The 14,454-nt window shown below is 34.6% G+C and overlaps 1 protein-coding gene across 1 annotated transcript in view; it reads right to left on the reverse strand.

Moving 5' to 3' along the window:
• The window catches only part of Spag1 (sperm associated antigen 1), a 60,160-nt gene that overhangs the window by 37,913 nt on the left and 7,793 nt on the right, over positions 1–14,454 (reverse strand). Inside the window, exons 4-8 of the mRNA XM_026384904.2 lie at positions 12,487–12,551; positions 11,405–11,514; positions 10,483–10,588; positions 7,100–7,230; positions 5,373–5,479 (exon numbers count right to left, since the gene is read on the reverse strand). Coding sequence (XP_026240689.2) covers positions 5,373–5,479; positions 7,100–7,230; positions 10,483–10,588; positions 11,405–11,514; positions 12,487–12,551 — 519 coding nt within the window. The remainder of the gene's footprint in view (positions 1–5,372; positions 5,480–7,099; positions 7,231–10,482; positions 10,589–11,404; positions 11,515–12,486; positions 12,552–14,454) is intronic.

A 14,454-nucleotide genomic window follows, 5' to 3' on the forward strand; every position in this document is an offset into this window, starting at 1 on the left:
ATCTGATTATAACTATATATACTGTAAAAAGCTTAGAGTCACAGTATAAAAAAGGAAGAAAAAAAATCACCTGAAATCCTGCCACTCAAGTAATACCACTGACATTTTTTATAATCTCCTCAGATGTTTCTAGGCATACAGACACAAAAATGTATAGTTCTGCACAAATAAAATCATGCTATATGTGCTTTTTAAATTTTTTTGTCTAGTAAAAATTACATACAATTTATTTATCTCCTGTTCATAGTTTCTAACAATCACAAAACCTTCTTATCCAGCATTTTGATGTCTGCTGTTTCAGTTAACTGAAGTTCCATTCAACTAGAGAGAGAGAAAGGAAGAAAGAGAGAAAGAGAGAGAGAGAGAGAGGACATTTGCATATATAGCATATTGCTGTACTGTCATATTTTATTCTTAATTATTGCTATTAGTCTCTTACTGTGTACATGTGCTTTTTTTAATGAATAACGTTGGACGTTCTAAAATGCTTTATGCCAGTGAAACCAAGAAAGCACATAGGCAGCCTTTCCACAAGGTTGATGAACAACAAAAAAAAAAAAAGCGGGGAACTTTACTGGAATTTAAAACTGGCCATTCAAAAAAGCAGATCAGGGACACTGGAGGTTGGATATAATAAAATAAGGAAGACATCCCCAGCAACATAGCCATGGCCACGACTGGGCCAGAAGCTCTAGACAGAGTGGTCCCTCCAAGAGCACAGTAGAGGGATAAAGGAATTAAAGTAACCTGCATTTTTAGGAGGTCTGTGGCATGTATGGATACAGAGCATTTAGAAATCAAGGACATTGCTCAGCAAACCTGAAAGACATGCTGCACTGGTGGTGGTTGGGCACCATTTCTCCCAGCACTGTGCAGAGGACAAAGGAAGGAACCATTCTGCAGCCAATGCAAAGGGGCTGGCAGCTGAAGGGGGCCAATTCCTGGCAAACCCAAGTTTGGCTCAAAATACAAGCCCAGTAAACATACACTGCATGACACAGAGTGTGCTTAAGTGACCAAGAGAAAATCAAATGTGGAGAGAGCCTTACCCAGGGGACAACTGGTCATGGAAACCCACCCAGCTCAACCTCTCCCCCTCCAATCCTGCTGCTTGTAGGACCAGCTGGGAGAGACATCTGGCTGGGAACTCAGAAAGGCAGGAGGTAGAAGAGATTGGAGACTGAACCAGAGTCCAGAAAATGTGGGGTCCAGAGGTGATGTAGGGTACTAAGAATTGGCTCCCCCACCACATGAGTGAAACCCAGGGAAGATCCCTGGGGTATAGTCTTTCAGTGTGGACCAGCAAGTACTGGGCCCTGGAGGTGCCCTGATTTAAAATCTTCAGACCAATTAGCATTCAGCAAAGAGTGTAGAGCCCACTTAAGCCTAAACCCTGCCACCAGGAATTCTAACTAAGGGATTACCCTCTCTCACTCCAGCAATCCAGAGGGTGGAGCATCACACTCCTGATGACTCCACCTAAAACTACTGAGAATCTTTTGAATCCAACAGAAAGAATTCTTTAACTTTTTATGGGGATCTTTATTATTATTATTATTATTATTATTATTCTGTTTAATTGTGACCTTAATGGTACATGAACATTTATATGTATTCATATTTTTTTCTCTCATTTCTAGCATTTTTGAAGCCAGTTATTTTTCATGCATTAGTTTTCTGTGAACTAGGATGTTTAATTAGTATATTTTGGTTTTGTTTCATAATCGTTTATTTTTAGTTTTTTAAAATTTTTACTTTATGTATATTTTTTATCCTACCTGTTTCCCTTGATCCTCTTTTCTTTCACTAACAGCCAATCTCTATTGTTCTTTCACTCTTCCTTTAATTTCTTTATTTCTTCTTTCTTCCTCCCTCATAATCAACACATCCTATATCATTTCTGTTCTCTTGCTGGCACCATTTGAAATTATAAACCCCATTTGCAAACTTGCTGGTTTTATTGTAGGCAATAACAGGTCATATCATCTCTGTTTATTGTGATAATTAACACTGTAGGAACTATTTGGTTAAATGCTATATATTGTTTGTATTGGCTGTTGTTATTATTGTCTCCCCCTAAACAGTGAGATACTGGAAACCTTCAGGGACACTATAAGTCCAGCGGGTAGAAACTCTGATGCCTCAGATCCATAGTGCTAAATGGGTAGACACACAAACAACATGAAAAAGCAAGTGAAAAAAATCACCCAAACCAAGAATCCATTAACACCACAGTGGAAGAAATGCCAGAAAAGGAGTTTACAATGTACACAGTTAAACTAATCTGCAAAGTAAAAGATGGAATAAGAAGTGAAATCAGAGAGAAAATACAAGAGAAAGATCACTTCAATAAAGAGGTGGAAAATCTATTTAAAAAAAAAAAACGGAGCTGGGGTTATGGCTCAACAGTAGAGCACTCGCCTTACAAGGCTCTTGGTTCCATCCTCAGCACCACATGAAAATAAATAAATAAATAAAGTTATTGTGTACAACTACGAAAAAATAAATGTAAAAAAAACAAGTAGAAATCCTCAAAATGAAAAAAACAATAAATCAAATTAAAAATTTAGCAGAGCGCTGGGGGTGTAGCTCAGTAGCAGAATGTTTAACTAGCATGCATGAAGCCCTGGGTGCAATCCCCAGCACTGCAAATATAAATACATAAATAGAAAGCACCACCAACAGGCCAGGCACAGTGGCACACACCTATAATCCCAGTGGCTTAGGAGGCTGAGACAGAGGATTGTGAGTTCAAAGCCAGCCTCAGCAATAGTGAGGCGCTTAGCAACTCAGTAAGACCCTATCTCTAAATAAAATACAAAAATAGGGCTGGAGATGTGGCTCAGTGGCTGAGTGCTCCTGAGTTCAATCCCCAGTACCAAAAAAGAAAAAAGAAAAAAGAAAGCACCACCAACAGACCAGACCACTTGGAAGAACCTCAGGCAATGAAGATAAAATACATAATCTTGAAAATAGAGTTGACCACAGAGAGAAGATGTTAAGAAACTATGAATAGAACTTTCAAGAACTGTTGATAATATGAAAAATCCAAATTTGAGATTTATTCAGATAGATAAAGGCACAGAGATAAAAACCAAAGGAATGCACAATCTTTTCAATGAAATAATATCAGAAAATTTCCCAAACCTAAAGAATGAAATAGAAAATCAAATATAGGATCCCACATGTACAAAATTACAACAGACCCAATGTACATTATAATGAAAATGCCTAACATACAGAATAAGGATAGAATTTTAAAGGCTGTGAGAGAAAAATATCAGATTAAATATAGGGGGAAACCAGATCCAATCTCACTCTTTTTATCTCTCGTGGTTTTAAATTTACATTTCAGTGATGACCGATGTTATTGGGCATCTTTTCGTGTGTTTATTTTTCATTTATGTGTCTCTTTTGGTTGGTGTCAGATCAAATATTTTGCTTGGGGCCAGGGATACAGCAGGGTGGTAGAGAGCTTGCCTAGCCAGCAAAAGGCCTTGGGTGAGATGCCCATCATTGGGAGGAGGAGGTTATTTTTAATTAGCTGCCTATTTTCTTATTACTGAGTTTTGAAAGTTCTTTCCATATTTTTGATACAAATCCTTTGTCGAATATATGATTTAAAAATATTTTCTCCCAGTATGTAAGTTGCTTATCTTTTTCTTCTTATTCTTCTCCCTCTTTCTCTTTTTTTTTTTTTTTTTGACACAAGAATTGAACCCAGGAGCATTCATCCACTGAGTCACATCCCCAGCCCTTTTTATTTTTTTATTTTGAGACAGGGTCTCACTAAGTTGCTTAGGTACTCACTAAGTTGCTAAAGCTGGCTTTGAACTTTTTTTTCGCTCTTCTAATAGTGCCTTTCTAAGAGCAGAAATTATTAATTTTGATGAAATCCAACTTATCAGTTTTTTCTTTTATGGATTGTGATTTTCATGTCACTTGAAGAATACTTGTCTGATCCAACATCATAAAGATTTTCTCCTATGTTTTCTTCTAGAACTTTTATTTTAGGTCTTACATTAAGGTAGATGGTCCATTTGAGTTAATTCCATGTGGTTAAGATAAAAATACATTTGGATAAGGACTTAAAGTTAATATGTAAACATGAAATCATGTTGGATAGTAATATCATAGGTGGTTTTTCTTTTTCAAATTTTTCTTTTATAATACTGTTAAATTAACATTTAATCACTATAACCATTATACAAAGGACATAGAGAGAGTGCAACAGGTTATCCAATAGGTGTGTATAGAAATTTAAGGACAATTTATTGTGTAAAGGCAATTCTCCACAATTTTATCCTATTTCTGGGCATACTGCGAACAGAAGCACTAAATCACCTTTGTTCCGGATTATATTTAAGGATGTTTGTACAGAGAGCAGGCTTGTAAAACAAAAATAGCATTTCCTTGAAAATGACAGGGCAAGTCTATTTACTCTGCAATATAATGAAGACAATATTTCTCTATGAAGCAAAGACAGGCAGTTTGTTTACAGCCCATCATAAAAAAAAAAAAAATGAGCTTTCCCCTATTTTCAGTTCCTCAATCTTCCCACACACCCACTGAAGTGCAGCATCCATCTGGGTCACTCCACATCATTCTTGTGGGGCTCATCCGCATGGTGTACCATGAGTAGACCTTTCTGTCTGATCCAGGATATCTGGTATCCTTTGCTGAGCTACCTTGTTAATTTACAAGTAGAGTAAAATCTCAGACCCTTCCCAGTTCCTAACACTTACCTCTACCGTTTAGGCCTTAATACAGATGCTGCATGATAAACTGAGATTACCCCAGAGAAAAGTACTGCCTGCATCTGCTAAGAGGTAGGCTTATACCTTTACACAATTTTTTCTTAAGAACCTGTTTTCAAGTTGGGCATGGTGATGCACTCTTGTAATCCCAGTGGCTCAGGAGGCTGAGAAAGGAGAACTGAAAGTTGGAGGCCATCCTCAGCAACTTAGCAAGGCCCTCAGCAACTTAGTGAACCTCTGTCTCAAAAATAAATAAATAAATAAATAAATGAAAGGATGGGGATATAGCTCAGTGGTAAAGTACCCCTGGGTTAAATCCTCAGTAGCAAAAAAAAAAAAAAAAGATGTTAACATTTTGGGATGTCTGGGATATCTCTTTTAAAGCTGGGACCTAATCCTCAACATAATTTATTCAGCAAAACTGATACCATTTTTTAATGCTTTTATTTTTTATTTATTTACTTTTATGTGGTATGAAGGATTGAAGCCAGTGCCTCACATGTCTAGGCAAGCCCACTACCACTGAGTTACAGCCCCAGCCCCTGATACCATTTTAAAATAAATTCAGAAATAGCATATTATAGAATTAGGTGAGAAATCACTTCCTGCACTTACTTTAGCCAAATCATTATCAGGCTCAACATCCAGTACTTTTCTCAAATCTTCTATAGCTTCCTGGAGCTTGTTTTGATGTTTATATGTAGTGGCACGGCGGAGAAGAGCTGAAAATTTACCAAAATAAAAGTCATATGTTTTAACATATCATATTGTAGTTATAACTGTTTGGCAAGTTGAAAAAAAAAACAGGTAGCACTGGACACTTTAAGACATAATTATGCAGAGCTTACATACACCCATTTTCATGTTGAACGCATTTAAAAAAAAAAAAAAGGTCCTGGCCGGCTCTTCCACAGGCTGAAAGACTCCATACCTTAGCATACCTTCAAAAGCAACACCCTATGCTGCAGTACTGGGAAGGTTTTCACTAAACAATGCTTTCCTTCTTATAAACACCATTAATATTTTTTTATCATTTTCTAAAAATTTTTAAATTCCCTGATTGAAATTTAGTATACTATTAAATGCTCAGAATATGGCACACTAGTAAAATCTATTTTAGACATCTCTAAAATGATTAGAGTTACTTAGCACAGGGAACTGAGAGTATCTGATGATTTAAGTCAGCTAGCTTCAGAAATTGAGTCCTTTGGGGGCTGGGGATGTGGCTCAAGTGTAGCATGCTCGCCTAGTATTCATGAGGCACTGGGTTCGATTCTCAGCATCACGTTAAAAAAATAAAAATAAAGATATTGCGTCCACCTTTAAAAAAAACTAAAAATAAATTTTAAAAAAAAAGAAAAAATTGAGCCCTTTTGTAGTCTGCATTAGATTTTTTTGGTAAGCTTCAATGGATAATTTTATAATTATTTACTGCAACAACGAATGCATTTCTAGTCTCATAATTATCCACTAACTACTGAGAGAACTTAGTGTAATAATTCAATATTTTGAAAAATATCAGGCTTAGTAATCTAAAAAGTGAGAAATTTATATCTGACATATTTTAATATGCCTCTTTTAAAAAATATAAATCTAAGAAGTTAGATTTTAGTCTTAGAATTAGCCATGAAAACCTAAAGAGATAAATTATTGTGCCATAAATTTAATCAAAATTGTAGCATTGTGCTTTAAGCATGCTTTAGCTACTGCCACTGCTATTCAGATTCAAATATCCAAGTTGGGGCTGGGGATGTGGCTCAAGCAGTAGTGCGGTAATGCGCTCGCCTGGCCTGTGTGCGGCCCGGGTTCGATCCTCAGCACCAAATACAAACAAAGGTGTTGTGTCCGCCGAAAACTAAAAAATAAATATTAAAAAATTTAAAAACAAAAATGGGAGTTCATAACCCACTTGAATCAAAATGTGAAATATGATATATCAAGAACTATGTAATGTTTTGAACAACCAACAATAAAAATTAAAAAAAAAAAAGAAAAAAAAATCCAGGTTGTAACAATTATCTTTTTTTGGTAACTTTTTCATTTTGAAAAAATTTGAAAGTTACAGAAAAGTTGCAAAGGTAGTACAGAGAGTCCCTGTGTATCTTCACTCAGATTCCCCTAATGGGAAAATCTTATTCAATCTTTTGGGATTATTAAATACTTCAAAACAAATAATCAGGGACTTAAATTCAAGTAAAAATTAAAAGTAACTCTACAGAGGTGATGACTCACATATGAAAATCTGAGTTTATCTGAAATATTTTTAATGTATATATTAAGTATCTACAAATGGTCTTTAACAGACCCAGCTATAAATTTAAAAGCATTCAGAGAATATTTACCCTTTATGTTTCCAGGTTCTAACTGCAAGACCTTTTCACAATCCTGAAAAGCACTAGTCCAGTTCTGCAATTTGATTTCTGCTTGAGCTCGATTGTTATAGGCAGCTATAGTGGGAAGCGCTGAGATACTCCTATAAGAGAAACAATTGTTGGTAACAAGTAGGCCTAAAGTAAACCTAAGAACATAAAAAAAAAAAAAAAAAAAAAAAACACTTCAGCTAAAGTTGTAGATTAAACAATTATAACCCATGCGTGGGCTGAACTATTTCTCAAAAATGTCTACATTGAAGTCCTAACCCCCATAGTACCTCAGAATATGAATATTCTTCGAGATAGGGACTTCAAGAAGATAATTAAGTGAGAATGAGATAAGTGATGTAGGCCCTATTCCAATAAATTGGTGCCCTTATGGAAGAAATCAGAACACACATACACCCCTGAACATACAGGAGAAGGCAGCCACCTGCAAGCCAAGGAAAGAGGCTGCAGAAGAAATCAATCCCACCAACACCTTGATCTCAGACTTCTTCAATGTTTATAGCTAAACTGTGGAGCCAACCTAGATGCCTTTCAATAGATGAATGGATAAAAAAAATGTGGCATATATACACAATGGAATATTACTCAGCAATAAAAGAGAATAAAATCATGGCATTTGCAGGTAAAGGGATGGAGTTAGAGAAGATAATGCTAAGTGAAGTTATCCAATCCCAAAAACCAAATGCCAAATGTTTTCTCTGATATAAGGAGGCTGATTCATAGTGGGATAGGGAGGGGAAGCTTGGGAGGAATAGATGTACTCTAGATAGAGCAGAGGAGTGGGAGAGGAAGGGAGGGGGCTTGGGGTTAGAAATGATGGTGGAATGTGATGGACATCATTATCCAAAGTACATGTATGAAGACACAAATTGGTGTGAATATACTTTGTATATAACCAGAGATAGGAAAAATTTGTGCTCTATATGTGTAATACGAATTATAATATATTCCACTGTCATATATACATTTAAAAAATTAATATTAAAAAACTGTGAGAGAACAAATTACTCATGTTTAAGCTACTCTCTGTGTGGTACTTTGGGATGGCAACCTTAGCAAACTGACCCAGCCTAAATCATCAAATATAATAAAATACAATTTAATATATAAAATCCACATTTAGACAAATGCTTAAAAATCTAATTAAAGCTTAAAGTAAACTCAGACTTTAGAGGTGACATAGGAATTTAAATACCCATAGGTCACCTTCAAAAGTAGGTCAGTTAACATTAAATATCAAATGCACTTTTTGAATTCTTGGAAACAATTTCATAGAACAAAACAAAATGAAGTAATCAATCACAATTGATAGTCTTTATTCAACTATTATCGTGTTAACAGAAACAAATCAGTTTGTAACTAAAATAGATTTAATTCTAAGGATGATCATAAAGTAATTTAATTGAGGAAATTTAATTGAAGGAATAGGAGAGTAGTCATGGGGTTGAAGAATACAAACATAAGAAAACAAACTTTGCTAGATTAAGGAAATCAGTGCAAAATGAAGTAGAAATGAAAAGGAAAAACTTAAAAATCTATCTGCTGTTGCTTCAAAAGTGGGTATAGAAGGCTGTGAAATAATGAATACCCAGATATGGGAAACATAGGGGTATCAGTACATTGAATTTACTAAATCCAGAAGAGAAATAGAATGTAAAAATGGAAACGTCATAAACAGGGTCAATTTAATAAGATAATTAAGGATGAAATTAGAGGCATTACATGGTAGGACAGACAGCAGACAAGGAAAATACACGTAAGGGTAAACAACAGGAAGGCCTGATACCGAGCATTCCCGACTGGCCAGGCATTGAGCACACTACACACACAGGTCATTGAACCCTCGTTACAATCCATAAAGGAGGTATTGCTACTCCTTCCAAATTGCAGATGAGAAAGCAGACAAAACAGAGTGGCTCAGTGGAGTTCCACGTCCACAGCTAGTAAATGGTAGAGGCAAGACTCGCACCTGTCTGCTCTTGCTACTGCGGGGTTATCCTGCCTTCATGACACTTGTCTTATGTCATCTTCAAGCTGCTCTGAAGCTGGCACTATTGTAACTGTCTCACACTGGGGAAACCAAGGCAAGACAGGCGATAAAGTCAGAGGTGGCAGCCTGATTTCCCTAACCATCATACCACACCACTTTAATTTTTTCACTATATGACCCCTTAAAGGAAGGTAAGGAAAATGTTGTTCCCCATATGGACAAGAGAATCTCCACTGATGGAAATAAACAAGAAAAAGGAAAACAGTGTCAGAACTGAACAAGGGAGGCTGCACTGAATGAACCACCCATCAAATATCCTTTTTGTCTTGTACCCATTTCAACAAAGACAAACTTCTTTAGAGACACAACATTGAAAAAAATTTCTCATTACAATTGGAAGGAAGATTGGACAGAGATTAATTTGAAGGTAGCTTTAATGATTCTGAGTACTGTTTGTAACAATTTAGAATCTTCATCAACTTTTAACGGAATATAAGAAATTCAAAAGCTCATATGCATATTTATTGAACTCTGCTATGAACCAGAAACTTTGCTGGGAAATAAGGATACAAAGGTGTTTAAAAAAAATTGGACAAGAGGCTCTGCTCGTACAAGCTGACAGTTCAGTTAGTATCAAATCACACACTGGGGCTGGGGTTGTAGCTCAGTGGTAGAGCACCTGCCTGGCATGTGTGAGGCACTGGGTTCGATCATCAGCACCACATAAAAATAAATAAATGAATAAAACAAAGGTATTGTTTCCATCTACAACTAAAAAAAAAAGTTTAAAAAAAATCATACACTGTTCCTTTAACAAGTATTACAAATGAGAGGTAAGATTGTTATAAAGGCCTATAAACTGGGGGATGGCATAGAGTAGGTAGAGTTTGGGAGTTCAGAGAAGATTTTTCAAAGAAGTAAGGCAAAGGCTAAGTCTTAAAGGATAAGTTGGAAGGTAATAGATAAGGAGAGGAGGAAAGGCCATTCTAAACAGAAGACTCAGAATGTGCAAAGCCCCTGTGGTCATAAATTCCAGGATTAGGTCCAGGCAGTCTGACTACAGAACACAAGTTCTTAACCTTTATGCTGAGTGGACCTTCTGCAAAGTTCCTTTCAGGTAGTTTCTACTCTCTCTCTATAAAATAGGAAAGCCAGATGATCTGTCAAAGGTGGGAATGGAGTGAGAGAAAAGTTTGAGGAAATATTGAAAAAACAAGACAAACAAAAGTAAATTTACGATAAGGCACAAGTACAATACCTTGAGCAATTCTGAAATAGAATTAGCTTATTTATGTAGTTTTAATAATTAAAACATTAGCATTTTTTAAAATGGTAAGTTTAAACCACAACCAACCTAGTATAATACATCACAGCCTCCTCATAATCGCCCGAGTTGAAAGCTTCATTTCCTTTTTCTTTTTCACGAATAGCAAGTAAACCCCTGTCCTTCTCAGTTAGACCTAGAAATAAATATTAAGTGCTATATGTGAAAGTATAATGTTTTAAAGTTTAAATCCATGAATACTTTTATGCAGTGCTGGGGATCAAATCCAGAGACTCACACATACCAGGTAAGTGCTCTACCACAGAACTACCCCTGGCCACCAAGAGTGCTTATTCTAAAAGGTTTCCTAAGCAGGATATTTTCCCTTTTTTAATTAGAAATTCAGCATTTTTGAGGATTTAAGGTGTTTTTTTTTTGTTTTTTTGTTTTTGTTTTTGTTTTTATGGTGCTGGGGATTGAACCCAGGGCCTTGTGCATGCAAGCAAGCACTCTACCAACTGGGCTATATCCCCAGCCCCTATTTTTATAATTGGTTACATTAAAAATCATCTATGGAGTTTAAATGAAAACTCTTATCTTTTTGTTTGGGGCAAATAAGAAAAATGTGAGAAATTTCTGGGAAAAAGAGGATAAAAAAAGGAATAAATATAATTGCAGAGGGCTGGGGTTGGGGCTCAGTGATAGAGCGCTTGCCTGGTGTGTTTGATCCTCAGCACCACATAAAAATAAATAAATAAAGGTATTGGGACCATCTGTAACTAAAAAAAAAAATTGCAGTAATAAAAATACATTTATATTTTGAAGTCTTACAACATTTATTTATTATAACTATTATTCATATAAAAGATAGAAATAAACTTGATAAAGAAAATCCACAAATTTTTAATGAAAATCTGTGTAGCACTCAAAGACAATATCTTCCAGGGGAACAGTTTTTATTATAATTTAAAAATTTAAAGACTACTAAATTAGTCTTATGTTTCCCCATTACCTGCTGTGTCTACTTTTCTTTCAATTTTAGACAAATGTGACTTGTTGTCAATTACAGTCTTTTCTTTGTAATCTTCATCGATTTTTGAGCATTCTTTTTCCACATCAAATCTTAAATGGGAAAAAAAACAAAACTGAGAAAATAACAATACAAGTAAGAAAATAAAATTGTTATTGATATTCTTTATTTGTATTACAGGCTAAATATCTCTTTGGATCAGAAGTGTTTCATATCTCAAATTTTTTTTTCAGATTTTGAAGTATTTGCATATACATAATGGAATTATTTTGGGATAGACCCCAAGAAAAAACACAAAATTTATTTATGTTTTATATATATACCTCATACACATAGCCTGAACATAATTTTTTTTTTTTTTTTTGGTACCAGGAACTGAACCTAGAGGCACATCCCTATTTTGAACCACATCCCTATTTTGTATTTTATTTAGAGAGAGGGTCTAACTGAGTTGTTTAGGGCCTTGCTAAATTGCTGAAGCTGCCTTTGAACTCGAGATCCTCCTGCACCCCGCTTAATACAATATTTTTAATAATTTTGTGCATGACACTCAGTATTACAATGTAGAATTTCCTATGTGAGTCATCATGTCAGTGCTAAAAAGTTCAGATTTGGGAGCTTTTCACATTAGGGATGCTCAACTTGTACTGTGTCTTTTTGATGCATATTAAAAAATGCATAATAGGTTTGTTTTTTAAGTCATTTACATTCCTTCTTAAGAAAAATGTTATTAAGTAAGGACTTAAATATTAATCAGATGAAATATGCTTGGAACCTTGTAATTAAAATTGTGAGTAATTTCTCTCCATTTAAAACGTTTGTACTTTTTTTTTTTGATTAGTATAAAGACAGCATTATTTATTTTTGGTTGATTTTATAAACAAAAGGATGTAGTCTTTTTTTTTTCCTATGAAAAATAAGATCAGAAGTGCTTAGACTAGATATTCTTAGTAGTCTATTAAAATAATTTGGTACCCTTGAGATATTTAGGTATATAATAATTATCTTAAAAGTTACAATATTGATTGGAAAAGAATTATTCAAAGATAAAATATAGAACATACTTATCCCATTCTGCATAATCTCTTGGAATTTTCTTTTTAGCTGGTCTATTTTTAGAATGTTTTTCCTAAAAGAAAAAAACTCATATTTTATGAGACGTATTTTATCTAAAATTAGCAGGTTTTAGTGTAAATATAGTGTGAAGTATTAGATTAAGATATGCAAATGGAAGGGATCAGAAAAATAGTACCCCTGAGGTTATGACAACCTTAGTATCCTAATACAATAATATACAGCAGACAAAAGAAAGGATTTAAAATTCTTAGTTAATCCTGGGAAAATCTATAGACATTAAAGCATACACACACACACAACTTGAAAACTTACATGTGATCATTAATTATTTTCTTATAATAAAAAGATACTAAACTCTGATGTGTTCTTGCAAAATCTGGGCATTGGAGAAACAAGAATCACTAGTTTGCTCTATTGTTTGGTTGCAATGACAGATACCCACTTTGGACTAATTCAATTTAAAAAGAATAAATTATTGGCATATATAAACAAACTTAAGAAAAGGTAGGGTACTTCCAGATAAAGGGATTCCTGGGCCCTTTCTCCAGAGTCCTCTCCTTCTCTCTCCTGTCTTTATCTCTGCTTCTTTCTGCCTGCTAATTTCATTTTCCTCTATAGAAATTTACATTCTCTATGTAGTAGGAAACTTAGCCACATCAGTTTGGAATTATAATCTTACAGGACTCCTCATCAGAGAAGAAAAAGAGAGACTCTTCCCTGTACCTACAATTAAGGAGGGAGGGATCCTCCCCCATAGGTTTTAAAGGGAGCATGGTCCTGCCCATACCTTCATTTTAGACTGACTTCTAGCCTCCAGAACAATGAAAGAATATATTTCTCTTGTTTTAAGCCATTTTGTGTTATTTTATTATAGCAGCCCAAGGAAACTAATACAGGTAGGACAACTTAATTTCAACACTGATTAGAAAGGGTATTTAAATTCACATGTGGCTCTGTGACATACCTTTGACAAAGAATCAATCCCTCTTGAGGAATTTTTTAAAAATAAACACAAATTGATTTAATTGTGGTAGTCATTACTGTGTATAAGTATCATATTAAATGTACAATATGCATTTTCCAAACATAACTCAATAAAGAAAATAATTTAATAAGTAAAAAGAATGGACATCAATAAGAGTCTCAAGACACAAACTAGATACATGGAATACCACATATTGAACAATATCATATTAATATATTATACAAAGAGGCAAAGCTCTGAAAGATTAGAACATGTACTCCTTCCACATGTTCCCAGAGCACCCAATAATTACCATCCTCATTCACATCATACTATCAGTGGGGTTCAAACTTTTTGGTCTCATGACACTTTCACACTTATGGTCATTTGGAGTTATGCAGATTTTTTAAACAATCACAAATTTCATTATGTAATCTAAAAATCACATTTTAATACCCCAGAGGTCATAAGTCTTTGGAATATGTTAAGTAAAACTTATAGGTGGGGTAAGGCTTTATCAGCTAAATGTTGAGATATACTAGCATAAGTTAGTATGAAACATAAGAAAAGGGTATGATTTAAATAAATCAGGATATGATGGAATTCTATGCTGCAATTAGAAACTATGTAGAAATTCTCTTTATTGATATTAACCATATGTTAATGAGTGAAAAAAAAGAATGTAGGCCAGGGCCTTATTTATGTAACAATTAATTATATATGATGTACAATATGACACATGTAATGTCATGCATGCATGGTAGGGCCTTATTTATTTAAAGAGCATATATACATAAAAAAAAATATATATATATATATATATATATATATATATATATATATAGAGAGAGAGAGAGAGAGAGAGAGAGAGAGAGAGAGAGAGATCTAAAATGATCCCTGAAAATGTTTAATAGGAGTCATCTCCCTGCAAAATAATATCAAGCAATTTTTACATTTCTTGCTGAAGCTAGGATGGGAAGGATGAGGAAAA

Source organism: Urocitellus parryii, chromosome 7 (genome assembly GCF_045843805.1).
Source record: "Urocitellus parryii isolate mUroPar1 chromosome 7, mUroPar1.hap1, whole genome shotgun sequence".
NCBI classification, from domain to species: Eukaryota; Metazoa; Chordata; class Mammalia; order Rodentia; family Sciuridae; genus Urocitellus; species Urocitellus parryii.